Source organism: Hippoglossus hippoglossus, chromosome 3 (genome assembly GCF_009819705.1).
Source record: "Hippoglossus hippoglossus isolate fHipHip1 chromosome 3, fHipHip1.pri, whole genome shotgun sequence".
Classification (NCBI taxonomy): Eukaryota; Metazoa; Chordata; class Actinopteri; order Pleuronectiformes; family Pleuronectidae; genus Hippoglossus; species Hippoglossus hippoglossus.
In genome coordinates, this window is record NC_047153.1 from 5,197,018 (window position 1) to 5,224,634 (window position 27,617).

At 42.7% G+C, this 27,617-nt stretch overlaps 3 protein-coding genes across 44 annotated transcripts in view; 1 reads left to right on the forward strand and 2 right to left on the reverse strand.

The window, feature by feature from the left end:
• The window catches only part of madd (MAP-kinase activating death domain), a 47,452-nt gene extending 42,116 nt beyond the window's left edge, over positions 1-5,336 (reverse strand). For 9 of the 42 annotated variants that reach the window (XM_034581167.1, XM_034581165.1, XM_034581163.1 and 6 more), the window contains exon 1: positions 4,846-5,334. The gene's annotated coding sequence lies outside the window, so the exon portion shown is untranslated. Of the gene's footprint in view, positions 1-4,205; positions 4,219-4,845 lie in introns of those variants that run through there. The other 33 variants (XM_034581161.1, XM_034581158.1, XM_034581164.1 and 30 more) reach the window with 7 other exon arrangements.
• Positions 5,337-8,403: 3,067 nt separating this feature from the next.
• On the reverse strand, positions 8,404-20,299 carry nr1h3 (nuclear receptor subfamily 1, group H, member 3). Its single transcript, XM_034581201.1, has 11 exons — positions 19,882-20,299; positions 16,779-16,988; positions 14,339-14,421; positions 13,633-13,878; positions 12,328-12,594; positions 11,992-12,197; positions 11,570-11,749; positions 11,239-11,338; positions 10,741-10,854; positions 10,507-10,601; positions 8,404-10,165 (listed from the first exon to the last, which is right to left on the reverse strand). Exons 3-11 carry the CDS (start codon positions 14,379-14,381, stop codon positions 10,019-10,021), a joined length of 1,398 nt encoding a protein of 465 aa, XP_034437092.1. The 5' UTR covers positions 14,382-14,421; positions 16,779-16,988; positions 19,882-20,299; the 3' UTR covers positions 8,404-10,018.
• Positions 20,300-20,810: 511 nt separating this feature from the next.
• Positions 20,811-24,028, forward strand: arl14ep (ADP-ribosylation factor-like 14 effector protein). Its single transcript, XM_034581204.1, has 5 exons — positions 20,811-21,026; positions 22,351-22,543; positions 22,923-23,051; positions 23,148-23,188; positions 23,354-24,028. The coding sequence occupies exons 1-5, from the start codon at positions 20,956-20,958 to the stop codon at positions 23,580-23,582; spliced, it is 663 nt and encodes a 220-aa protein (XP_034437095.1). The 5' UTR covers positions 20,811-20,955; the 3' UTR covers positions 23,583-24,028.
• Positions 24,029-27,617: the final 3,589 nt, after the last annotated feature.

Genomic DNA, 27,617 nt, shown 5'->3' on the forward strand with positions numbered 1-27,617 from the left:
GAATAAAGCACAGTCGCTGTCACGTCCACGACAGATTTCACTCAGCATGACTGTTAAACGTTGCTGCAAAATGGCGCCTCTACTAACAAGCTGTTGCTCTTTGATTCTGAGGGACGAATAAAAAACCAAAACGCATGCGTATTAGTAGATCCTATTGTACTGTACATGTTCTGTTATATCATACGGTGTTATACACATTATTATATCTGTCACAGGGAAGCTTGAGGTGTTAAAACATAACTGTGAGGACAAGCTTCCTTCAGCAACTGGAACAGATGTTTGTAGAAAAAGAAAAAGCGACAGTGACAGGATCTACTTGGTGCCACAGCGAGCGGCGTTCAACTCTGACAAACACGAGGCTGAGCTTCAGAAACTCCACCCTGAAACACAAACATCGAGAGCAGCTTTCCACTGTCTCTTAAGGGCTGTTATCCCTGCACTGATAAGCTAATGGATCAGTAATTTAGCCAGTAGGTGTTATGCGTTCCAACTGAGAAAAACCTGGGCGGTTACACAGCATCGTTTATACATGAAGAGGCGTCAGTGTTAAAACCACTACCCCTCTATCACACTAAGAGAAAAAAAACGGAATATTATCTCTTTTGACATTTTAAATAATCAGGCAAGTCTGCTGTGGCTTCAAGCTTAATTTTATTTACTTTTAAATGTATTCAATTAAAAAAATAAAAGGCCACAGCCCATTAAAAAAAAGAAATATTTAAAAGGCCTCATAATTATCTTGACATTAAAAATAAAAAAACAAGTTAATTAAACAACTATTAACATTGGGAATTATCCAGACACAGTGTTGTAATTGGGGCTTTTTTAGAAACGTCAACCTGATATGGTCGTGTCGGCTGCACCATCCCTGTGTCACGTTTCCAGAAAATCGTATCAATGTCACACGGGCACCTTAAAGCAGCCCGACTATCTGGCACGAACAAAAAAAACCTCAAAGGCAACAAGGTAAATGACAGGAGTGTTTGTATTTAGGTGGCGAGAGGGACAATAAAGTCACACATCCTGACACAAGCTGCCTCTAACCCCCAACAGCCACAGCATGTGATGCAGCTGCGTCCAGTGGGGGTGACTTCATCACAGAAGGCTTCAGATGCATTATGGGTATAATTATGTCTAATAGCTCTACTTTTGAGTAAGGAGCCATTCGCAAATTGACTTGGACTAAATGTCAGCTAGACTCATTTTGAAGGAAGAAGAAAACAAAGCTGGTCCATACTCGATAGGGTCGAGATAGATTTTTGGCACTATAGCCTTAATTGATGGGACACAATCTAGGCGAGGTTCTCAAGCATCCACCCAAACATTTTACTGATTCTTTCTTAGGTCATGACCCATCCCTCCACAACATTTCATGGAAATTGGTTCTGCAGTATTTGAGTAATCCTGCAGACAGACATCCAGACATACGGCAATGAAAACATAACCTCCCTTGCGGAGGAGGATAAGAGTAAACAGGCTGACAGTATTTGAAGATGTGGTTCGCGCTGCACCACACAGTGAAACACGTCGTTTTGAGGGAGCTTAACGTCACCGCTCATCACACTTGGTCAAATTATTCAAGTGCTCCCCAAGCCTGACAGTCTCCTGCTGCTCTTTGCATGTTAATGAACAAGAAGGCCACAGTAAACTGTCACTTAACATTAACGAGGATATCTGCACTAAGCAGCTAGTCAGAGCACATAACCCCGTGTGGCAATATTCTATTTTACTGTATTTCTGCATACTACTGAACACGTTGAAGGGTTGGAGGGGTAAACAGTTCATCCTTACTCACAGAAATGGTTAATTACAGGAAGTAATCACAACATATCGCAGAGTACACATGGAAACCTTTTTATCTCAGGTCTGGAAACGTAGCTGCCTCCTGGTGCGAAGCCAAAATGGCCATTTTCTGAAGCAGGACCACATCATTATTTTTAGATGAGGATGGAAGGACTTCACCACTTCACTGGTTGTATTGAGTGAGTGAACTTTGTTTCTCTCTCTCTCTCTCTCTCTCTCTCTCTCTCTCTCTCTCTCTCTCTCTCTCTCTCTCTCTCTCTCTCTCTCTCTCTCTCTCTCTCTCTCTCTCTCTCTCTCTCTCTCTCTCTCTCTCAAAACAAAAAACACGAGATAAAAGAACCACAACAACAGTGTAATCTTGAAAAGGGGGGAGATAATGATGTAGGTTAACACGACAGATGAATCTGGTCGGAGTTGTTCGCAGGCTGCGCTCTTGCTGGTTATGTAAGTGCGGAGGGGAAGATGGATATGATTCACAGTGTTTCCTGCCAGTCACAGCGACTGGCAGCAACTAGCGATGGAGACTGTTGAATTTGTTTTAGCCGAGTGACGAAGCACAAACGAGAGAGAGAGAGATGAAGTGTAGATTAATAATCAAGTATTGATCGCTGCACACTCACTTTTAGAATTAGATTACCCACGCCTGGTTTGTTTATTACATGCCTGAAGAAATGCAAGACCTGATTAATTACCCTGTCAATAAAACTGGTTAGCACAAAATTGTAGCCTAGACCTCTTTACCCCCCCCTCTCTTATTATGTATGATATTTTAAAGACGTCGTCCGGGCTGTGACCCCCATCTTGGTGGCATTATTCACTTGTAGTGTTAGGTTGTGTGTTTGTCTCATAGACAACATGCACGACATGACAGCTCCTTTTAAAGTGAAGCCAAAAGTGTCTAAATCGCCCCCTGGTGGCTGGCTGCGGAATATGTCCTAAACCTCCTCAATGTTAGTGGTTGGGAAAATCTAAATACAAGTCTCAAAGATGGTTTCTCTCATGTTAGGTCGTTCTCATCACTGAGATCTGAGCACGTGTTTCTGCAGAACCTCGCACAGACTCTCTTGGCGTGAGATGCCAACATTCGTATCAAGGATTAGCATCGTCCATGTTTATATACAAGTCTGAATGAAGATGAATGCATGTGTTAGAATCTGCGTTACATCCTCTTTGTACCCGTCTCACTCTGGTGTCATAACAGTAACAGTTGAATGTGATGACAGGTTGCATTTGGGGCCGGGTGCGATGACTCAAGCCGTCATGTCGAGCTTGTACTTTCTCCTGAGAAACAGGGAGGGGCCTGAGCTCAGCGTGTGGCACATCAAGACATTCACATACAAATCGGGTATTGAACAATTCACCATGTACCGATACCTTTGTCAATCCACATGTCCATCTGTGTTTAATAATCAATCGGGACAATATTTAAGCAGTTGTCAAAATGAATTGAATTATCACTTGATTTTTTGGGGGTCACCTTCACAAATGTGCTATTTATTCCAGACATGTATGTAACCTGTCATGTGACACTATCCCAGTGTCATAACGAAATACTATGATACAATATAAATATATGAATGCATTTGCTTTGAAGTTAACAAATGAAAAATGAACACTCGTGCATGACAACTAATTATGGATGACTATTTTTTATTCGGGGGCTATTTGGTGCATTTGTGGTCATGCATAAATCAGTCATGATAAAAATTCAATTAAAAAAAAAAATCAAGTAATTCGTTTCCATGGCAACGGCCAAAGCTTCAAAGCATCTAGTCTTTTGGGAATAATTTGGATGTGGAGCAGTTATACAAAAAGAAACCACCTGATAATAACAGGATAAACAGCTCTGTTATATGGAGGCCAACAATTTAGAGCTAGCTGGAGGAATCACCAGACAAAATGGCTTTGACGCACTTGTATTTTCTACGATTATTATATGTGAAGTTATAGCTTCAGCCGACACCATTTATATCTCCATACATTTATATATATTATACTGAAAATATTGTATTGTCAATATCTCCATTAGCACATACTTCTTCACAGTGACAGCTTTGCAGTACTAGACTTTCATCTCACTGCAGTGAACTTATTCTGGACCCATTTTGACCTTTTATAATTCTTATGCTCTTGTGTTTGACTGTTTTGTTTGATACGGGATGCATGAATTTCCCTCGGGGCCAATAAAGTATCTATCCATCTATCTGTCCATCCATCTATATTACATTTATATTCCTTTGTATATTTTCTGTTACTTAATCGCTTCAGTGTTTTCTATCTAATTTCTTGTGGAAATTGTTTATGTGGACCAGAATAAACAGAATGACAGAATGAATGAAGTCTAACCCCTGAACGGTAACTAGGATCTTCCAGATAAATATACTGGCTCCTCTGACACGTACCAACTGTGAAAGACAGACAGAGGCTGGTTGAAGTAGAAATACTCTCACAGTAACTGAGTGCGTGTACTTAGTTACTTCGCACTACTGCAGGTTTGACATTGAGTAAAAACAACCGAACAGAGATCAGGCCTCAATGACAAACACGTTTTGACCAGTGTGGGAGGTTAAAACCAGTTAAACCCCCCCACAGGAGACCAGTTCAGTGGAGGTTTAGAGGGAATTTCACCTACAACCTATGGAGATTACAGACGATGAGCTGAAGGTAACTGAGCTAATAACTAGAGATGAGGCGATGCTAACATCTCCCGGTGAATCCCACAGATCCGAGCCTGTAGCCGCAGGTGGTGCTTCCGTGTTCCCAGCTCCGGGACGAGGACCCAGGCCTCGTCCTCCACATCCCTTCCCCCGAACCTCCATCCTCTCACCCCCGCTCCGCTAGCTCGACGGCTGTCACTACGCCACGGGTTGGATTAGCTAGCTAGCCGCCTAGCTGCTAACGCTAGCGTCCCCCCGCGGATAACGACACAAATGGATAAAACATGGTGGATTGTTAGGAGGTGGCTTTGTGTGTGGTGGTGATGATGAAATAAACCCAGCGGGGTTGAGCGGCTCGGGTGTCGGTGTGAAAGAGCGTCCTCACCTGGCCGCGTTAGCCGGTTAGCCGCTAACGCTCGCTGCGGAGCCAGCTGCTGCTGATGACGGCCTGGGCGGAGGGTGTCCTGCTCGGTCACGGAGGGAGAGAGGCCGCGCGGAGCGTCTGGATTCGGGCGTTTCTCGTGAAGACCGCGGTGTAGCACCGGGTGTGGAGGACGGGTTGTAGGGGCGAGCTGCGCCCGTGTGGTCCGGCGGGCAGAGGTGTGACTGATGATGGGAGGAGGTGTGCGTGTGTGTGTGTCCGCCTCTCCGCTCCGCTGCTTCGGTCAGTTCCGACCTGCCGCCTTCACAACATCCCCTCCGACAGCACCGTCAGTCCGCAGGGAGTTCCGCATACTCACGGTCCCAGAGGAGGGAAGCGACGAGCGGTGACACAGCCAGCAGGGGCGGACATCAGAGTCTGTGGTGACGGTGACAGCAGCAGTAATGTGTCGGTCAGGTTTTCACTGTGTTTTATCATCTGACAGGGCCGGTCCCAGCCTTTGTGGGGCCCTGTGTGTATGACACCCCCCCCACCCCACCTCCATTCTAACTATGGCCAAGACCTCCGGGTAAAATCTGGAGAATTGGCTGCAGAGTTTAGCCAGAGTTTGTCTTTTTGACACGTGCACAACACACAACGGGAGGTTTTCTGCACAACAAAAGCAACAAATCCTTCATATTATTACTGCAAAAGAAACTACAAAAAAAAAAATGTTAAGAAAAAAATCCTGTGCTTTTATTTTGAAGGGGATTTTGATGGTATATATTGCTATTACTCGGTTGTACACTACTCTTTAAGTACTTACTTAAGTTACTGAATTGTTACGTATGTTGTAATACCTTGTGTCCGTCAGATGCACTTTTTTGGTTTTTAATTAAAATGCAGCTAATTGAGTGTAAAAGGGAATATTTCCCTCTCGAGCATCTCCACCTGCTGGTCGTTTTGGTTTATCATTGAACTTGTTTTTTTGTGTTGGCATACTGTGATATTCTGGACTATCTCAGGTTCAAACTGCGCCATCTTTTCATCAAATAAATTTGAGAAGTTGAAACTTTTCCTCGATTTGGGTCGCGGCTTGTCATCAAGGGGGGATGGTGGGTCCCGAAGCCAGACCAGTTGAGAACCACTGGTGTAGAGAACTATATAGTGAGTTCAAAAAAACTTCTTGGTTTTAATAACACATTTTTCTTTATTTTAGTTACTTTCTAAAATAGAGGCTATGTATGACAGCTCCCTAAAAACGACACCTGGTGGCCGGCTGCAGTATCGATCATAAATCAAGCCTCAACTGTGTTAGTGGATGTGACACACGGACCAAATTTTAAAAAGTCAAAGTACACGTTAAATAAATTTTTCACAAAGATCATTGTAGGTAGTTGTCACACTGATGTACTGTATATTCAAGTGTTCATTATTCTAGTAAGTTTGTTTTTACTTTGTTATTAGGCCAGTTCTAACAAAGTAACCTGATATATAATAAAATTCTATCTTGACTGGTGACAAATATCTGTGTTCATATAGTTTGAGGCGCCCAAACCCTTTTGGTATAAATGTTAAATGTAAAGGTCTTTACCTTTAAACACAATCTGATGTTTTTATATGTCATGCATCATGATTATAGTGCAGTGCGCTACAACATCTTCTGAGATCAATGAGGAAATCTTTGAGGGACATAAAAATAACTAAAAACATGGTGAGATAAAGACAAATTAATAAGTTTGACCCCTTAAATCAAGTCCCTGAGCATCAACAGGTCTAAAGTCTGACGGGCAAACAAGTGATTCCGGTTCCAAACACATAAGCACTACAGCATAGCTTTAATTTATACTGTACATACAAAACAGAAGGTCTTCAGGAGTTACAAGTATTAAAATAGGTTTGCATTTCTATATATCAATATTGTTTAGTGTCACCCTTTGAGGACAGGAATTAAATGAGATCAGATGTCACTTACAGTATATACAGCAAAATTAACTGATACCTACATCATTAACATAACATGTACACCAAGAAACAAAGATTTCAGAGCCAACAACTTGATTCGAGTACAACACGAGAACATTTGTGTCCGTTGACCTGTGGGTCATTAGAACATGGTGGGAAACTTGCAAAGGCTCCTTTTAAATTCAGTGGTTTGAAGTATTTGGCCTCAAACAGCAAACCAGAAACCAAAATGGCAAACTTTACATTTCACTGAAACCCAAAGTTAAGTTTTGCAGAACTGAAACAAATCACTTATAATCTGCTTCTTTTAATTATCGATCCATCTGTCAAAAACAAATCCAAAAACATTAATACAAATGTTAGCGAAGGGGGTGTCAGAAAATCCATTACAAACAAATGTGTTCCCATTTTGAGGCTATTAATAAAAAACAAAACCAGGTTTTTGAGAGGGAAGGCAGAAGGCTTCATACAATACATGGTCATATTTTGCCAGGTCACCGTGTGTTAGTGCCGAATGAAAGTGATCCTCAAGAAATTCTTTTTACACGTCAGACTGAAATTAAGTTTGGAGACAAAGTTTGTGATGTCAAATGAACAGTGCAGCACATGGGCATGGAGCTGTAGATGTCTTGAGTCCACCTGTATGAACTAAAGCTGCTTTAACTGTGACGATTCTGCAGCTTGAAAATCATCCCACTGTTAAAACAAGCATGTTTGTATTCAACCAGGAGGGTTTTTTCTCCATTCACATGCTGCTCAATTGGCCATTTTGCCATTTAATCAATCAAATGAAAAAAATCAATTGTATATATATCACAGATGGATTGAATCGCAGTTTACACAGAGGTCTATGTTTTTTTTCCATGATACGAGTGGATCAGTGAATCCTGTGGTTTTTCCATTGATCTCTTCAGACTGGGTTTCAAAGACACACACACACACACTCCTCTCCTGTGCAACGGGGAGGGACATGAAACAGTAGAATCCTTTTCAGACAAGACATTTTAACAAGTCACAGTAGAACGTTGATGATGTCATTGTTAATGTTATAAGCAACACGCGTGTTTCTACTACTGCAGCATGCCAAAAATATCTGCTGTGAGAAAAGGATGATTTAAAGAATGATTTGACCATTAAGGAGGTTTTTAACTGAAACAAACACGATGCAAACAGACATGTTGGTACTTTACGTACGAATAGAAATAGAAAAAGTCTGCAATTCAATTCATCTGTCACCAAGTGCTTTACAAGACCAATTCAGATCAAATGAAACCTCATCCTGCCTGATGCCCCTGTAACCACACGGCTTTCACCTATTTGACAATGACAGTTCGGTTTTATCTGCTCATGTGAAGAATCATCGTCCCATTTTAGCTGTTAAAAGCTCATTTATTTAACAAAAGCCAAAAGAAACTGTCTCTGAACATGATTAAAAAAGCTCAACAATGATGTAAAGGCTCTGATTTTGACTGGCAGCTCATATAAATGGTTGAAAATGTTTGACAGAGCAAACACAATGTTTTTACTTCTGCGGTTGTGAAAGTCTAATGTTGATACTTGTAAGTAGCTCCACACAGACAGCAAACACGCTGCAGTAGCACCGTCTCATCCAGTTTCTTTTTTTTAAAGCCAGAATAAACATCACAACTATGTATTTACATTTAAATTCCTCTATCGACTGTTACGCAGCATTTTAAGTTTGCACTCCACAGGAGAAATGCCTGAAAATCACAGAATGAATATAAACATCTAGATCTCTGCAGTTACGACAATTAAAAATGTTTCTATTCATTTCCTGATGTCCTCTGCTCCACGTCGACGTAGATTTTTCTTTTAAAGAAGGCTTTGAAAAAGTCTGACCAGTTAAAGCTGTTTGTGTCGAGTAGCAGTTCAAGGAGGATACTCAGACGACGGTAGACCTTGTTTTTCTAATGTGCATTCAGTCACAGATGTTTTTTTTTTAATCAGTATCATTCGTATATTATCAAAATTAAAAGGCAGCTAATTTCTATGTATCCTGTTCAAACTGTCACGATGATTAGCCTAGATCCAAATATGAAAATGATTGTACGGTTTAAGTATGAAATGAATAAAAGAAACTTCTTACATATACATCATGATGAATTAGGTGTTAATAGAGGTTCTTTCTATATTGATTCATGAACATAAACTTTGTGAGTGAGGGGATTTTAAACTTATCGGAGGAGATTGACTTCCTTTTTTTAAACCAACTCTTCATCTTTACACGGAATTTGAAGACACTCGTCTATTTCGAGGTACCGGTGCGCTGTGTTGAAAATAGAGAAAATGTGTCACTTCACCATTTCCTGTCAACGAGAGCACGGTCTCTCTGTCACCTGCAGTTTGACTTTCTTGTGCGTTGGTTTGTGATTGTACAATCTCGTGGAAACTTCCCCTGTGTGCACTCAACTACAACACTTTTGTCCTGTGAAAATAAATATACAATTTACATGAAAGTTTTATGGGCATCTATAAATGACCAAAAGGGTCCCTTATGCACTTGGAAGAAAACTCAAGTCCTCTCTTAGAAATTAAAGAAGCGCCCCCCCCCCCCCGATTCCCAGAGGTGTACTTCACATTACTTTACCTGAGCGACTACACCAAACGTTTGATTTCTGAACTGACATCAAAGAGAACAAACTATTTGTTGCCATATCACGATGCACAATACCGTCCAGGTGACCTACTGCTTCACCCCAACATCAATAACGTGAATATCAGATACGAATCTGCCGGAGCTCAACTCTGTATCCGGTTCCACCTATTGCACGTCTGCAAATCCCTGTTTTTTTAGACCAAAACTTCAGCTGTAAAACGGAAAACAGCTCAAACCTGATCCAAACCTTCTGATGATTGTTAGAGGATGAGTACAGAACTGCACTAGAGAGACTTTCAACAAATATTAAATCAGATAAATGGCTTCGGAGCCTGATGCTGGTGTTCAATATTGCCACAATCATGTCAGCATCTACACAAGAGGAAGAACAACAAAAGGCTCGAAGAAAAAAGTAAGTGTCCACGTTTCTTCTCATGAACACAAAACCGTTCAGCAGTCTGTGTGAGAGCGAAGGGCAATGATGCTCTCCTGCCACGAGAAAATTAAATCTCAACGCCTTAAACCAGTCCGTGCGGGAAGAGGTCCGTGTCCCTGCTGGATGCCGTGTCAGTCTCGGACTTTAAAAGCCACAGGAGTGCGACACTAGGTTCGCAGTCACTCGTTGACGTCCCAGATTTCCGAGAGCAGCGGGGGAAGCTTCTTGTCCTGGAGGCGAAGGGCAAAGACCTGCTCCGAGTGGACGCTGCTCAGCGTGCGGAGGCTCACCAGCTTCATCAGCATGCGGGGGAACATCAAGTGATCCTGAGGAAACGTTTAAAAAAAGATTTAAAAAAGGAAGAGAGGACACTTTTTGCCCTTCGATCAAGTCTACAATGTGTGTCGCAATGAGTCATGTTGCTTTTAGTTCAAATAAGAAAAACACAAAGTAACAAAGGCTCTGGTGCAGCTGCAGTAAAAGTTAAAACAGTTCCTCTATACGTCCTTTTCTCATCTAACACACAACCAAGCTGCTCAAACCGCCCCCGAGTCTGAACCAAAGGATTTAACCTCACCCCTGACCCAATGTGCTTGTTGTGATGACAGCAATGCTGACATACTGCCGGTCACAAGAGAAGTGCTTATGTAAACCACTCAGCACTTACATGCGGTCTCTTGATCATGATGTAAGAGCGCAGTGCGTCCACGTAGGGCTGCTGCAGCCGCTCCACCAAATCATGATCCTGCACATTTGGTCGATCTAAACAAAGTTCAACAAGCAAAACAAAGATTAGCAAACTGTTAATTCTCTAATTGCAACAGATTATCAGATTGTTTTGATCATGAAAGCCGCAGACATGGAGGATTCACTGCAGATTGTGTATGTTCTGAATTCTGACCTGCAGAGAAGATGTTGATAGCGATGAGCAGAGCATATTCGGCCTCGTCCAAGTGCAGGTCATTCATTCCTTTTGAAAACTCAAAGATGGGGTTGATGAACTCTAACTGAAGCCCTGCGGAGGAGAAGGTTGAGAGAGACACAGGGAAATAAGAGAGATTATTTTTAAAAGAAGAGAGAGTACACTGTGTCTTTAGCAGAGGGAAAGTAATTCTTTGAAACCTGAAACGTGAATTTGAAGTATCGTTACAGCCCTAGGATACAAATGTTCTATCAGACATACCAGTACCATACCATCAGGTAACAAGATGCAGCACCTCTGAATTACAGGCGGATTTAAAACGTCACTGTGGGGCTCTAATTGATTTCAAAATCAAAACATTCAAAAGTGGCTACGGCTGCTCCAACTTTATTTGAAGCATATAAAAACAAACAGGACAATCAGCTTGAGGGATATCGAACATTCACATCCTCCATGAACACAAATGAGTAAATTCACCTGCTTTTGCGAAATCCTCCTTATTATAACTGAAATCCTTCAGAAACGTGATGCTGTCAATAGCAGGGTTGTACCGGCGTGACGTCTCCAGCAGCATGATCTGAGGGAGACGAACACATTCAGGTATTTGTTATAGTTTGTTTTGCAGCAACATTTACATCCATTCTAATGTTGCCTTACTCAAGAGAACGATTCTAGTCTCTTCGACACAGTGAAGCCTACAAATTTCTAATCAAACACTGGCATGAAATCGGGCCACTACCTAAAAGCCCAGGTCTCAGTTTCGGAAATGAGAAATCAATTGGGTGCATCCCTATAAATCAGGACAAACCTCGATGGTGGACGTCTTCAGCAGAGCGATCTGATCCTCCCTCGTGAGCTCCAGGAAACCAGGGAGCTGCTTCGCAAAATCCACGATCTCCTGGACTGACATGATGGCGAGCTCGGTGAAGTGGGCGAACCGCTGCTGACGCACTTCTCGGTTCTGCAAGTCCTGACTCTGAGGCCACGGCTGTTTGATGCACACACAAAAAATATATATATTAACAAACACGAGCATATTTATGGATTGGTTAAGTTTTTACGAGAAATTGACGACAGATCATCTGTCAAAGTTCCTGCGCACATGAATACGTGTCGTCTATATAGCAGCTGTATCTTCTCCTTCACCTGCCAGGTTATAGCAGAATAACAGCCACCCACACTAAACACCTACTCAAATGCAGCATCTTGTTCCTCGAGACGTTCACTTACCGTGACTTTTGGTCGTTCGAGGAAAGATCTCTTGTTGCATTGCTTCTGCATGGTCACCAGCTTCTCGATCATCTCCAGCTGCTGAGGATCCAGCGTGGCCACTTCCTGCGGAGGCGTGGGCGTGACCACGGTGGACGTGCGGGCCGCGTCCTCGTCATGCTGCTTCTTCATCTTCTTTAATCTGATTTGCTCCTCAGAGAGGACACCTGAAGGTCAGAGGGGATCTCTCAGTTAAGAGGATCACTTTCATTCTCATGTTGTTCACTCTTCATGTCAAAGTACAGTGGAATTTACATTTTCTATATCTTTGAGCCTTTTGGTAAAAGGACAACTCACACTGCTCCAACATGCCGGCCTCCCGACACTTGCGCAGGCGACACTGCTGGCACTTGCGGCGCATGTACATGTCCATTTCACAGCGCCCGTTGTTCTTGCAGGAGTACTGGGCACTTTTGATGACGCTGCGTCGGAAGAAGCCCTTGCAGCCTTCACAGCTCAACACGTTGTAATGGAAACCCGAGGCCTTGTCACCACACACGCTGCACACCTCATTGCCCAACATCTTCGGAGCCGGCCCCTTCTTCCTCTTCACGGGCTGACCATCTACACACACGGAGTGAGGTGATAAATCATATTAAGTAGTTTGAAGCATTTCAGTCAGAGACATGCTTTTAGGCAGTAATGTGACTAAACAGGGATCCTGCAGGTTTCAACACGACTTTTTAGAGAATAGAGTAGAGAACAACACTTGAGGCGCTACATTCTCTATGAAACTACAGAAGGACACAGTGGGTGTGTACTGAGATCAGTTCTGACGATCAGTTCAATGTTGGTCTTGTAGTTTTATTGCAGCTTGCTAGTAACTGTATTGTTGAGACAGAAGTACAACACATGGAGACATTACAAACTATGCAGACCACCAAAATATTTCTGTTAAAAATAAAAACAACCATTATAAGGTGCAAAGGAAGCAGCATTAAATTGACGTTAATATAATTAAGATTTACCTTAAATATTTTGACATATTTAAGACCACTGCTCCCCGTGCACTTGAACAACATAATCAAATTAATAATAATTAAAAAAATAATAATAATAATAAAAAGTGTAACTATTAAAATCCAAACACATTCAATGAAACTTAGAAGAAAACCTTTCTCTGCAGCTAAGATGGAAAATTTAATAGAAACTTTCATTATGAAACAATACAGCCCGAGCTCACGGTGTTATTACAAAAAGATCTTGTCTGTGACAAACAGGTTCGTGCAGTGTGGAAGATAACACCAGCTACACACAGAAAGATACTGGATGACACATCACACACACACGCACACAACACCCGACAACACTGTTGTATCAGGTGCTGACTGAATCTGCCAGAAAACACACAGCATCTTGACCAAATATATATATATAAAACTGAATCATCTACTGGAGCCATTTGAGTCATTCCTGCTCTGACATGATCGTTTTCAGAAAGGAAGAAAATAGAAACACAAAGAGCAGTGACATTAACAGAAACTGCCGTCCAGATTCATAAAGGGGAAACTTCATTTTCTTAAAGAAAACAATTTACAGACTAAAGGATTCAGATGTAACATCGGCTCAAGTTGTATATTGAAGCCATTTCTCCACTCTCACCTATGCTGCTGCCGGACGTGTCCCCAGCAGCTGGGTCCAGCTTGATGTCACTCGTCTCGACCGGCAGGGGGCTGCTCATCTCGGTCAGTGAAGGGCCGTTGTGAGGGGGGGCATGGAAGTCATCAGGCTGGGAGAGGTCAGCGAGCGACAGCAGGCCGCCGCGCTTCACTGTGGCGCCTCCACTGCTCTCCTCAACCATGCAGTCCAGCTGCAGCTCAGAGGCCCCTTCAAACACCTTACTCTCATCTGACAGAGGAGACACACACACACACACACACACACACACATTCAAAACCATCTTCAATTCCCTCGGTACGTTACACTGATACGTTTCCAACACAAGTTTCCACTTGTCGTTATCAGTTTGGGCCATTGTCCAAAATAAACTTTTAGCGTACATTAGCCAAGAGGTGGTGTGTGTGTGTGTGTGTGTGTGTGTGTGTGTGTGTGTGTGTGTGTGTGTGTGTGTGTGTGTGTGTGTTACTTGGAAATGATTCCTAAATTTAAGAAATTTTATAATTTTTAAAAACATAAATGCACATGTTTTGCTGCATTGTTAATTCTGTCAAATCAAAGCTTTCATACTGGCACATATCAGCAAACTGATATTGATTTGACAGTGAAGGGCTCCTATCAGCGGACATCATCAGCCAACTGATAAATGAGCCGGGCTCTACTGATAACATGTCAAAGAAGCGTCTCTCACCATGACCAACATCTGGGATATCAGTCACAGACAGCGTGGACATCTTCTGCACAACAGTTTGTCATTACGAAACCAACGTGCACCTGTGAAGCACAGACAAGAAGCAGATTTGATTAAAGTGGTAAATTTACGAGTATGACCACTAACCGAGGGGAAAGCTAAATCTCCTGAAGCAACATTATACCTGAGATAGACAGAAACACTATGTTGGCCACCACCTGTTACTTATCTAATGGTGCACAACTTGGATTCATGTCAAGTTGCACCAAACATTGTATTTAACTTAGATTTGAATTCATTGCACAGAGTTCTTTCTGTTGCCAACAGAAGTGTCATAAACAGGAGAGGATTTCTGTCACTATGGGGAGATTGTTTAACTGTATATAGATTTTGTACAGATTTAAAACAGAGACAAGGTTAAATGACAAAAGCGAAGCAAATTATCATTCAAGTTCTTGGAAAGATCTAAAATATGAAAAGTCTTGTAGTCAACCGGGACCCTGCCGACAAATACGTGCATACAGGAAAGTCGACAGGCCGTGAAAGCAGAAATGAAAGTCTGTCATGTGCCCCATATGGATGCATTTCAGGAAACTGACTCAGCAGACACTCGTGCCTTATTTTCAGTTATTTTTAAACAACCTGCAAGAAGGAAAATCAGGTTATAAAATATCCATCCTTCTGCAGTTTATCTCACACGTTAGCCCCTTGTGATTTTGTAATATTACATCCTTTTGTAGGATGAATGAAGCGGGTAAAATCCTCTACAACTGTTTATATAATATAACATTGTCATATGCATTTCCTGGAAGATCAATTCAATTCGCTGTTGCCTTAAAAAAAAGGCAAACAAAAGTTTCGGAACATTGCTAAAAATGGTCCAATGCTACCAGATATTTAAGGAACAAATACTTTGAGTTCAATTTAATTATATTTTTATCGCACCATATTTATCTCAAGGCTCTTTACAAAGAAAGGGTGAGACACTGGAGATTGGAGAGAAATAAAAATTCGGAAACCTCTTGCACAACCACTAACAGGGTGAACGGACACCTGCCTCTACAGGTTGAACTGGTACTTAAGTTTAAACGGTATAAAAGAAATCTATTACGTCATTATTGCTTCACTTGAATTTTTAGAAACCTGAGACGTGTTTGATTCCTTTGTGAACAATCCAAACTAGAACTGAACTGTTTCAAGCAAAGAATTCCTTGTTTATTTTATGTATTTTTTCCAGAATTTAGTTTCGGTGAACACATGAGAAACGCAGCTTAGCAACAATAGACAGAAGAGACATAATCACATCATCATCACCAAGAAAAATCTGTTTGATGTTAACGTGTAAATTCAACATAGTGACAGAGAGAGAGGAAAAAACTTGTGTGGTTTTTAATATATGACCACAAGCAATTTCACTTTTCCATGAGTACAACACAGGGTCATTTCTTAACTTCTCACAAAAGCTGATCACAGGTTCAAGTCAAAAAAGTCAAAATTTCCAATGGTAGTATTTACTGCACGACTGGATTTCTTTTCTTTTCAGGAAGAAACAACAAATGTCTGTTTTAAATTCCATAAACTCTGGTCAGACTACGTGGACGACAAATTAAAAGGAAAACTTCTATGGAACATTGAATGAAAACGCTAAAGTGGTGACGGCAGTAACTTTCCAAGCCCAACAGATAATCGCGTAAACATGGTTTTCATGTGGTGAAGTAGAAGAGCACTTGTTCGAGAAAGCATATAGCTCCACCAACAATCCCATACATGTCTGTCTAGCTCTTATTAAATAAGAAATGATAATCTGCACCATATTCTACAAACTTGTGGATGTAAACAGCCTAAATACGTCTGGTCTTTGCATCACAATTCAAACATGATTTGTCTGAGAAACTCATGAAACTTTTGAACTTGCAATGTTCAATGATAAAAGAATTTCCTCAATGTGCCCCTTAAGCCAGACCTGCAAAAACATGGTTAAATGGTCCAGTAGTTTTTCAGTATCGCAGCTGAGACGCAAACAAACAAACTCTTTGGCAGAGATTAAGAGGCTATTGTTGCAGCTTTAAGATAAAAGCTTCCACACAGGATGTAGTAGAGTTTCATTTGTGGTTTCTGGCTTTTTCAATGATAGCAGTTATTGTAATAGGTTATTCGAAAATGAGGAAAAGTATGATTATGACTAATACTATATTTTTCTAATATAATTGTCAGAGCAGTCATGTTGCAATATTGCTGACAGAAGGAATCAAAGTCTAATAGGATTTTCTATAAAAGTCTATATTTGACCATTTAAATGAGAAAGCAATCTCGCTCTAGATAACATCAGTCAACAGATAAATAAAACCAGAAGGACCACATTTTTATACTAAGCCCCACTCCGCTCAAATGAACCTGCTCCACTGACTCTGTGACAGGCATCGATTTCCACTGATCTTACCTCTGAAGTCGATGTCTTATTTACCGCCGATGCATCTTCCCCACGCGAGTCCACAGCCTCAGTCTGTCAATGTCCCCGCGCCGACAGACGACTTGCTGGAGCGATGAGCCCTGATGTCAAAACCACCGTGAGTCACTGGGCTGAGGTTTAATGACTTGATATCTTGAAGAGCGCGAGGAGAAAAGAAGACAACTCTCTTTCCACTATGCCCTATGGGAGACAGGAGGGAAAACAGACAGAGAGGAGGAGGGGAGGGGGGGGTGAAAGAGGAAACACAAGAGGTTACTACTGGTCATGTATGGCTCCCAACTCCCCACAGAGCTGTGGTGTTCCAGCCTTTTTCACTTAGACTATTTAGGAAGCAGATTTTACTAAGAACAGCCTCATGCCACAGACACACACCCCTCAGAATAACCCCAAGCTTTCTACAGTTCTTTCAAAGTAAAACCACTAATGTGGTCCAGTGAATAAGATGAAATACTACCAGAAAGCCTCTCTCAAAGAAATGTCACACAGCATAAGAGGGGGGAAATCCCAAAAGCAATACTACATCTAGATTGAATGCATCAATCAGTTAACAGTAAAAGACTAATGTGATATTCATATATTGGGAAACCACAAATCATGAGTCTAACGTCATGTCAGCATTGCAGATCATGATGGACGTTTTGATGAGATTTTGATCTTTCCGAAGCAGGTGAACAGCAACAGTTGTTTCACAGGCTGCGTATTGTCTGCTAATCCAACAGGTATCAAGTTTTATTGGGCGAATTCACATTCTGCGGTCGTAAAACATTTCTACTCTTCCTGTGACCTTATGTCATCCCCACCCTGAGCCCTCTGCTCCGGTCCAATGTCCCCTGCATCTTATCAGTCAGTCACCTTTGTCCGTGTGCGTGTTTTCATAGACGACTGGAAATGAAAGCACCAACGAAAATCAATCACAAACAGAATAAAACCAAAAGGCACTGATTATATTTTACACTTGACAGCCTTGTCTCGTTACTCACACAGTCATGTGTTCAGTATACATCTACTAGTATGCTGTTAAAAAGCCATCACACGTATAATGAACCGGTTCCCTTGATTCCAACCTTCTACAGGTGAATATAAGTTGCTAGTCAGCGCAAAACTTCATCATCCAAGTATGAAAACCAAACAGGATGAGTTCTGGTTGCACATATGTTTGCTGACATCAGATTATCAGGTGTAAATATAACAAATATAATATAATTGACTAACGTTTATTTAGCAATCACTCAACTGCTCAGTTAATTGTTAACAAATGAATCACCAGCGAAATATTCTCGACATTACTGGATAGACAGAGGATGTGGAGACTAGAGATGAGGCTGAATATGCCTGGTCTGGTGTCGGCGAGTATACGTCTCTATGCACCGTTCTGATACCGCGTCCTTTAAGTATATGTATATGTTTTTATAGCAGTGAAGAAGTGATTTCTGGATAGTGTACCGTTAGACAGAGCTAGCTAAAATATCTGCAATTTGACAATATTTCACACTGGAAAGTTCCACGTGTAAAATGGCGATACGTACGCAGGACTTCAGTTTTGAGGGGGTGGCGCTAGTGTTGCCAATTACAACACTAGCAATCTCATAAAACCACTTCCATACAGGGTTAGTAGTACGCAACTGTTAGAATATGTTCTACAAGTTGTGGTTTGTCTTTAATGCACTGGAATCGGATCGGTACAAAGTCCAGGTATCACAGTTGGCATCGGGAAGGGGAAATGTTTTATTGGAACATCTCAAGTGGAGACGTATCGTCCATCTTCGCAAACAGTCTTTGATTTCACTGCAGATTTTTGCCCCTGGCTCGTTGCCAACCCCTCCCTAAACGATATAAAACCAAACACTGAATCTGTTACTCAATCAGGTTTTCCATTGTTGCTAGGGAAATAACAAACCCCCCGAAAATATTACACCGATGTGACATTTTCCGTTGGAGAGAACACGTGGAGGGTTTACACAGCGTTTGTGAAAATGACTACTACTTCCCTCTCAGTACACCCGATTGTACAAATACAGTCAGCACAAGCGAGTGGGAAACGTCCTTTTCTCAAAGTCTCAGAGCCCCGGCGGATGCAACTCTCCCTGGTGAAGCAAAAACGGACAAACCCACTCAGCAACAAGTCAGAGTGAAAGCAAAGAGTCAGTGCTTTCGGGAGTCAGTGGCTCCACGGCGACTGTTCCCATGAATGAAACACGAAAACCAGTGATGGGAGAAGAAGTGGTCGATCCAGTGGTGCAAGGCCCTGCAGACCCACCCAGTGTTTTCACTTCTTCTCCCTGAAACAGCTTGTGTGGCTCGGGTCAACACAGGGTGGAGACACACGTCCGGTCCACCCGGGTTATTAAGAATGATAGAGATGTAACTCCTGACTCACACTGTGGGGGCAGGTGTGATCACCAACATGGAGGAGGAGAGAGAGCTGACAAAACAAGGGGCACTCAAAGACACGTGTGGGTGGATCAAGGACATTCAGAGACGACCACGATTAGACACACACAGACAACCACCAGGGATAAAGACAGAGAATTAGGAATCAGACTGTCTCAGCCCTTTGTCTGGAGACATTAGCCTCCACAGTTAGCTTAGGTAGTTGTTGTCCACAGGCTCACGATGACATTTCGCAACCGGGAGAACTTTGTTGACGCTTAAAAGAGCAAAAGAAAAGTAAAACGACTTAAATCACATGTGACAGGTTTGAATCTGACACCTGGTTAGAAAGGTTGAGTGGCTGTTTCCAAACCACAGACCTGCGACCATCACTAGCCAAGTTAGTTAGTTAGTTAGTTAAGAAGTCCCCTGCTAGTTAGCTAGGAGGTAAACACAAAGTTAGCCTGAACTTGGGCTTGTGATGACGTGAGTTTGAACGCGAGCGGTGAGCGCGGGTGGATACATGATAACAGATTAGCTCAGATTAGCTTCGATGCTCAGTCCGAACAAGGCCGATATTGTTCACGTTAGCTCAGCCCACCCGCACTCCGGAGGAACTCCCCGCTAACACCTTGAGCTCGGCTAGCTGAGCTAACGCCCCGGTGGCACGAGGAGGAGAAGAAGGTGACGTCGGTGGATTTACCGGAGGTTTCCAGGCGGTTGTTGATCCGGTGAGGGCGACTCCGTCTCCGGCTGTGGTGCGTGTTGACAGCGGCTCTGACAACCGACGCTAGCGTGTTAGCTCGCTATGCTAACCAGCGTACATCCATCATGTGATCCAGCGGCCCGGTCTGAGGCTGCGGCAGGAAGCAGCTGCTCTGCCCTGCGGGAGGTCTTACAGGCAGCGGGGGTAAACGACGACTGCTCTGCCCTGCCGCTGGTCTTACAGGCAGCAGGGGCAAATAATGACTGCTCTGCCCTGAGGAAGGTCTTACAGGTAGCAGGGGCAAATAATGACTGGTCTGCCCTGCCACTTGTCTTACAGGCAGCGGGGGTAAACGACGACTGGTCTGCCCTGTCACTAGTCTTACAGGCAGCAGGGGTGTATGTCAGGTATCTGTGACCTGCTCTGCCCAGAGGTCAGTCTTACAGGCACCATGGGGGGGGGGTGTCTGGTCAGTGCTTTGCCCTGCGACCAGTATAGCAGGCAGAAGAGGTGCATGGTCACGGCTTGCCCTGCGGAGTGTCTTACAGGCAGCAGGGGCGCGTGTAAGTGGTGATGTTCAGGAAGTCAAACGTAAACATTCAATGTCCAGCTTATATATTATTTTGCCTCTTCTATTCTCTCAGCTGTAAACCTATTATTTACGTCCTTTTGTTTTCTAAGTGATCCTTAAACAAAACAGTCACTTTGTCAGACATCACTGTTAATTTATTTATTCTGTTTTGCAAGGTGTGAAAGGCGCCTATAAATAAAATGTATTATTATTATTTATTATAATAATTATTATTACTTTACCTTTAAGAGCCAGAGAAAATAATGTATCTTCAGTTGCATTAAAAGATTTCACCTCCTGAATAACTACACGAGCCGCCGCTAGAGGGCAGACGCTTCCCTGGCAAGACGGGAAGTCAAAGCGGATGTGTACATTTTATTTCCGCCGAGGAAGAAGCCAGAGGAAAACAATCACAAACCACTGATGTTTGTTTACTTCTTCTTGCGCGTTTGAAACGTTTTTTACACAATCGCGTAGTTTTTTTTACCAGAAGCGACACAATGCCCGTCATCTGTGCGGCGACAGGCTGCAACAACAAGTTCGTTAAAGGGTCGGAGATACGGTTTTACAGGTACGTTTACACCGGAGGGGCAGAAGCTTCACGTTAGCTTAAATTTTCTAATTTGATTTAAAAACGCAGCGTAGAAACAAACACGATTGACTGTGACTTTAAATCACTTGAATATAAATCACGTCCTCTTTAGCAGTGCAGTGTTTTCAGTCTCATTATTATCTTTGATAACCGATTCAATAATAAATCCTGGTGCAACTCAACAGAGCTGATGTTAGCAGACGTCCTCGTAGCTATGATAAATCTATATTTCCACCAATTATCAAAACAATATGACATCATACAGTGACTTGTATGTTTGCTGGTTTAAGTGTTTGAGTGTCTGTCGCGTGAGATGAGATGTGTGTGTCAGTCAGTGGAACAGGAAACACAGTGAGAATGAATAATGGATTCAACAAAAATCTGCAAATTCTATACACAAATGTCCTTTAGTCAGTTAAGACAAATGATCCAAATCTAATCGATGAACTGCTTTAAGAAAAAACAAATGGAACTACCCACCTGTCGATCACTGAAGATCTGTGGGCTGATACTAAACATGCAAGAAAACTCCAAGAACACCTGAGAACATGAAGTCGCCTGCAAGAAGGAGAATCAATCATTCAATCATTCAATAAGCAAAAGACTTGGTTAAATGCAACAAGTGTTTGCAAGCAATGATACCTGCTGGCGTGGGAGGGTGCCCAGGTTTTTCGGATGTGCTGCAGTTATTGTTTAATGTCTTCCCTACTTTTTTATATTAAAAAGAGGTATTTCAATCGTTTTATTTCAAGTTGATCAGAAATCTAGTTTGCTCAAACAACTGTATCAGCGTAAAGCTTAACTATCAATTAAGAAATTGAATATATTTAGAAAAACACAAAGTTGAAGGCAGTAATGCATCTTAAAGATGAGCTCTGCTTGTCACTGACCCTCTCGAAAAGATATATTGCTGGTTTATCCTGATATAATGAAATTTGACAACAACATTAAATCACATGGAATTGTCTTGATTTCGCCGGCTGATGTAAATACAGAAAACCTGACATTCAGCCAGTTGAACTGTATCTCGTCTGCTGATGTTCGACAGAAAACGGCAGCACACATTAAACTTTACAATTAGCTTCATGTTATTCCTTCGATTACAAAGAGCTTTCACGGTCTAAATATGAATTCTCTGACTTGAGGCAGTGAATGAGCGACCAAAAGAAGATGATAGTATAATTACATACAAAATAACATAGAAAGAATAGTACATCTTTGACCGATTTGGAAAAGATCTCGTTCTGCTGTTAAAACGGTTCAAACTGGTTTAAAGCCGTCTCCTCCCTCTCCTGTGTCTCAGGTTCCCGCTCAGCAAACCTCAACTGGCCAGCAAATGGGTTCACAGCCTGGGGATGAAAAACTTCCTCCCGACCATCAACACCTGTCTCTGCTCAGAGCACTTCAGGTCCGACTGCTTCAGGGACTACAATGGCAAACAGTTCCTGCGAGAGGATGCGGTGCCCACCGTTTTCACCGGACAGGATTCCTCAAAGGTGCAGACTCACCACATTATATCGAATATTCCTCGGTGGAGTCTGTTTTCTAACTTATTTTGAAAGCGTGGTCTTTTCATTTTAAGAACATTATTTGTTCATTTCACGCTCAGATTTTGTAATGTTTTCCCCTCAGAATCCTGCCGTCACTTTTGCTCGAAACAGTTTGTCTGCACTCAGATTATCTGCTGCTGCACAAACAGTCTGTGCTTCAGTTCCAGCATTTCAGCAAAACTAAATGTGGAACGAAGAAATAATGCTCTCAAAAGGAAAGAACGCGCTCTTGAATCAAGATAGGGAAGAAAGTCCATATTCCATCCTAACAACAGGTGGTGATGACAACAAGTCGCTCTGCTTGATAACTGTGAAAATTCCACAGATTGAACTTCGCAAACGAGGAGTCGTACCAAAGGAGACGCCCGTTGTTCCTCAGATCGGAACGCAAGCGGACAGAGACAAAGCGAGAGAAGCCGCCAATCTACGCAGAGAAAAGAGAGGAGGAATGAGGGTGAGATTTCTGCTGCTGCTGCGGTAGATAATGTGTCACCCTCTGAATGATATAGTAATTACATCACCTAACATGTACTTGTACTTGTTGTCACAGGGGGGACGAGGTGGCCGTGGAGGAAAACAGCTGTCCGACAGGTGAGACACTTTTATTCTCACAGATCCATGACATTGTTGTGATAACAGACATTAATAAGTGAGAGAGTGATTAAATAAATCCCCTGAGGAGAAAATGCATCAAGAACAGACTCTGATTAAAGAGACGACTCGTTGATATCTGTTTATTTCCTCTGGATCACGCAGGCAGTCGCTCGCAGCCAAAAGCCGAGTGTACGACAACAAAGGTCGACTGCTCTCCAACGCCAAAGACATGTGTGACTGTCTGGACGTGGACTGTATGGGCTGCTTCTACGCCTGCCCCGAGTGCGGCTCGCGCAAGTGTGGGGTGGAGTGCCGCTGCGACAGGAAGTGGCTTTACGAGCAGGTGGAGGTGGAAGGTGGAGAGATAATCCGCAACAAGTTTGCTCTTTAGTTGACGGTGACTCTTAGGTTGTTAAAGATGGATCCAGAGGGATTCTGGGAAACGTTCAGCTCCAGGGCAGTCTGGTTTTTACGGTCAAGACTCTGAAGCTGTGTAAATGGATCTTCCACTTACATCACGTTCCACAACGCTGCCCCCTGTGGCAGTAAACGGAACAGAACAATGTGCGTGTTCTGCTGAATGTCGGATGTGCATTTCCTGGTTTTCTCTTTTCTTTGTCAGTTTTATGTAACAACTTGTGTTAATAAACTTTTAATATTTCACGTCTGCTCTGTTGATTTAATCGAAAAATCCGCAGAGGAGCGATTAACTGAAGTTTTCATGTCCAGCTGCTGCCAGTGAAATTATCTCAAGCTCCACTTTGTGCCAGTGAGATGCTGAATTTAGTTTCTTTCAAAAACATTAATTTACTTTTTTAATTGGATTATTGCAGAAGGGAAAAACATGAAATCATATTATGTAAGAAACAGGGAACTGATGCTAGGGCTCAGACGGTCTAAAGAGAAATTAAGGATTTGACATATACACATTTAATATGATCTGTTGGGCAGTTGGTGTTTATACAGTTTTGTTGTCAGATAAATATTATTCTCCAGAACAGTAACACTTCAATTCATGAGGAATAAATAGTGAAATTAGGAGCCATTCTAACCTGTAATGTTTTGTTTGGGTATTGAATGCAAAATAAACAAAGAAAGATAAAACATTTTGATCTTTGCTACAGTCGCGCTTCCAAACTCTTCCGTCCGTACGATCCCTCTCACTGCGTCTGCACTGAAACAGCGTGATTCCTCATGTTCTGGTCGTCACAGCCAGGAAAAACAAACAACTTTCTCCCGGTGAAGGCAAACTGAAGAACTGGGTGAGATGTCAGGACAGTATCGTGACCTGTGATAAACCGGATACGACTTTAAATCTTACGCATGACCACTTTTACTCCAGAAGCTGAAGAATGAAAACATCTTTTGGCACAAACCTCCGCCAAGACCCAACAATCCCCCTTAAATCAACAACAATGTAAAAAAAACGTCCAATCAGACAATGTTAAAGAGGGCGATAACAGTTCCTCCCTGACCCCCACACATCCTTTCACTAAGTTGGTAAATCAACCAACTAATGGACAAGGTGAAAACAACCCCTGGAGGTCATTATAATAATTAAATATATTATTAAAACTGTAATTAAAAGGTCAAAGCTAAACCTTAAATCTAATAGTCCGTCTGTCCAGTGCTCAGTCTTGAGAGGTCTAGAGGAGTCCTTCCTCATTTAACATTTTTAAGGATAAAAGCCATAATACCATTAAGTTTATCACAGAAGGAACCACCAGTCTAATTGTATTACATTTGACACAAGGCTTTTTAACAAGGAAAGACATTAATTCACGAGTCTGTTAAAAGTCATCTCAGGAATCCTACTGCTATAAACAACCCCTTTTTTAAAATGTCAATATTGCTTCTCTTATTTCCATTAGGACAGGTTGTTTGATTATCACAGACTGGAGGCGTCCTGTCACGTCCCCCTGTGCACTAACAAACTGCAGCAGGTGAGCAGCATGACACAGCACTTCATCACGCTGCCAAGTGACGTCTCATTTGTACACATCCCGTCGTCCTTGAGCTCGGCCGGAGGTCAGGTGTCACAGGCCGCTGTTTCATTTCCCCTGTCTGTGTCCAGGGAGCAGAGGAACCACAGCAGAGGGGAGTTTATTATTTTTTTTTAAGATGTTGTGTAAATGAGACGATTTCGTGTGCAGGACGTTAAAGGAATGCGTTTTCAGTTATGCCGTCTTCATAATGTATCCTTATACAGAAGCTAATTTTTTAAAGGGGCTATGTATAAATAAAGCTTATTAATATTTATAAAACCGCGTCGGTGTGTGCAGAGAGCGAGTCATTCATCACAGCGGCTGACGTTTTGCTACAAACTCTAATTTAAACGGAGCAAATTGACTTTGCACAGAGAACAGACGATGCTTTAAGATGCGAGCCTCTCGTCCTGCCGGCTGCAGGCGGGGGCATCGATCACAAGTGTTTCCAGACTCCGCTCGTCACTGTCTGACTCTGTGACCCTCGGCCGCAGCTTCATCACCTCCCGTCTCGACGGCGGCGACAGTGTCCTGTCCCGGCTCCCCAGCATCAACCTGGCTCCGGTGTGAGCTGCCAGGGTTCTCACCTGCAGCTCATCCCCCCCCACACCCCTAATCCATCTTCACCGCAGTCCAGTCATCAATTACAAAACCCTCGTCCTCGCCTATAAATCCCTCTGTGCCCAGGCCCCCTTGTACCTGTCTGACCTCCTCCACCCCTCCACTCCATCCTGGAAACCTTTGTCATCGGACACGGCCTCGCTCTGCAGCCGCTGCACCATCCGTAGAACCTACAGTGACGGGGCATCAGCCCCCCCCCCCCCCCCCCCCCCCCCCCTCTGGAGCTCTCTCCCATCGGAAATCTGCACTGCCCCATCTCTGGACACTTTTAAAACTCAACTCAAAACACAAAAACAAAACGAACCCAATCAAATGTTGGTGTGGATCCAGATCATCCCGGTGTAACAGGCCAAATTAACCCCCACCCAGATTAAACCTGGGTATACTCTGGCCTGGGCCAAAGTATACCCAGGGGATAAACTGTCCTAGGCCAAACTATACCCGGGGGTGTAAAATAGCCTAGGCCAGACTATACCCCTCCAGGCAGGGCCGGTCCTTCCTATAGGCGACAAAGGCGGTTGCCTAGAGCACCACCTAGAGGGGGGCGCCAAAAACTGCGCCTAGCAAAAACAAAAAATATATATATTTATTTTTTGCTGGGCAGAGTAATCTTTGATCTTTGTGGATGTTTTGATGTTGTTATCAGTGTTTAACTTTGAACATTTATATTGTAGCGAGGACTTGCTAGTCTTAGAAGTTGAAGTTTCAGGACGTAGTGGAAGTTTGTGGAAGTCTAATATTTTTTCTGTTTTTCTGGTTGAAGTAATAAAAGTCTATGTTTTAGAGTTTTAAGATTTAAGTCAGTTAGCTTTCTCACTTAACTTACCTGACAAAGCTGAACCCCCAATAAAATGTTGAAAAATTAAGTAATTCTTGTGTATATCACTCAACACTACTGATATCATGGGGGTATAATCTGGCCTGAGGGGTATAAATTGGCCTAGGCCATAATATACCCGGGGTATAATCTAGCCTAGGCCCCTTTAACCCCAGGTATAGTCCGGACTGGGGGTATACTATGGCCTGTTACACCGGCATTTGTTCTCACTTTCTTAAATATTGTGCGATAGGCCATTTTCTCATGTTTTCATTGCTTACGTGCAGAAGCGTCACAAGCTGCGTGGAAACATGAGCTGGGGGGTCCTTGAGAAGAGTTGATTGCTTAAGTCTGCAGCAACAACAACTCTGTGAGAACCCCTTTAAATTCTATGTTCAGTTATACAGGCCTGACTGCAACGCGCCATGGTTGGAAACCCCCCTGACAAGACCCTATGCTTCTATCTTTCTGGGGCCCTCAAATTCCCTTGAAACACTCCTGCTCACGATGTATGTTCATGTTTATGACCAGAACCGTTCATGAGGGACTGAATCCTTCACTGCAACTAAATATTTCTTCAGACGTTCATGGTCCCCAGAGGAAATGTAGTAACTCTGATCTTAGTGTCATTTTGTCTACTCGGCAGCTCTGCTCTCATTCAGAACGATGCAATTTCCAAGAAAAGTACACGTCAATCTGCGTCCTCTGAGCCCTGTGTGTTTTAAGGAGTAGTTAATAAAAGATAGAAGTCATAATACGTGTTTGGGATCATGCTGTATACAACACTCCCCCAAAAACATCCACTGTCTTCAGCCTGACACAAACCCATCCACCACATGACTGCATCCGTTTCCTCCCGGCAGCCGAGGAGGCCGAGCGACACACTCGTCTATAAACTTGATAAAATGTCGATGTAAGTATTGGCCGCAGCCGTCATCAGAGAGAGAGCGAGGAGAGAGCAGCAGCCTCCGGGGAGCGGCCGGACAAAAACAAGCTGCTATTA

Excerpts from the sequence above, each read along its gene's own strand:
- nr1h3 (XM_034581201.1), bottom strand. The coding sequence starts at position 14,381 with ATGTCCACGCTGTCTGTGACTGATATCCCAGATGTTGGTCATG. Across the intron at positions 13,879-14,338 it reads TATCCCAGATGTTGGTCATG|ATGAGAGTAAGGTGTTTGAA; the intron begins GTGAGAGACGCT and ends CTCCTCTGTCAG. Across the intron at positions 10,602-10,740 it reads TATCAACATCTTCTCTGCAG|ATCGACCAAATGTGCAGGAT; the intron begins GTCAGAATTCAG and ends AACTTTGTTTAG.
- arl14ep (XM_034581204.1), top strand. The coding sequence starts at position 20,956 with ATGCCCGTCATCTGTGCGGCGACAGGCTGCAACAACAAGTTCGTTAAA. Across the intron at positions 21,027-22,350 it reads TCGGAGATACGGTTTTACAG|GTTCCCGCTCAGCAAACCTC; the intron begins GTACGTTTACAC and ends CCTGTGTCTCAG. Across the intron at positions 23,052-23,147 it reads AAAAGAGAGGAGGAATGAGG|GGGGGACGAGGTGGCCGTGG; the intron begins GTGAGATTTCTG and ends TTGTTGTCACAG.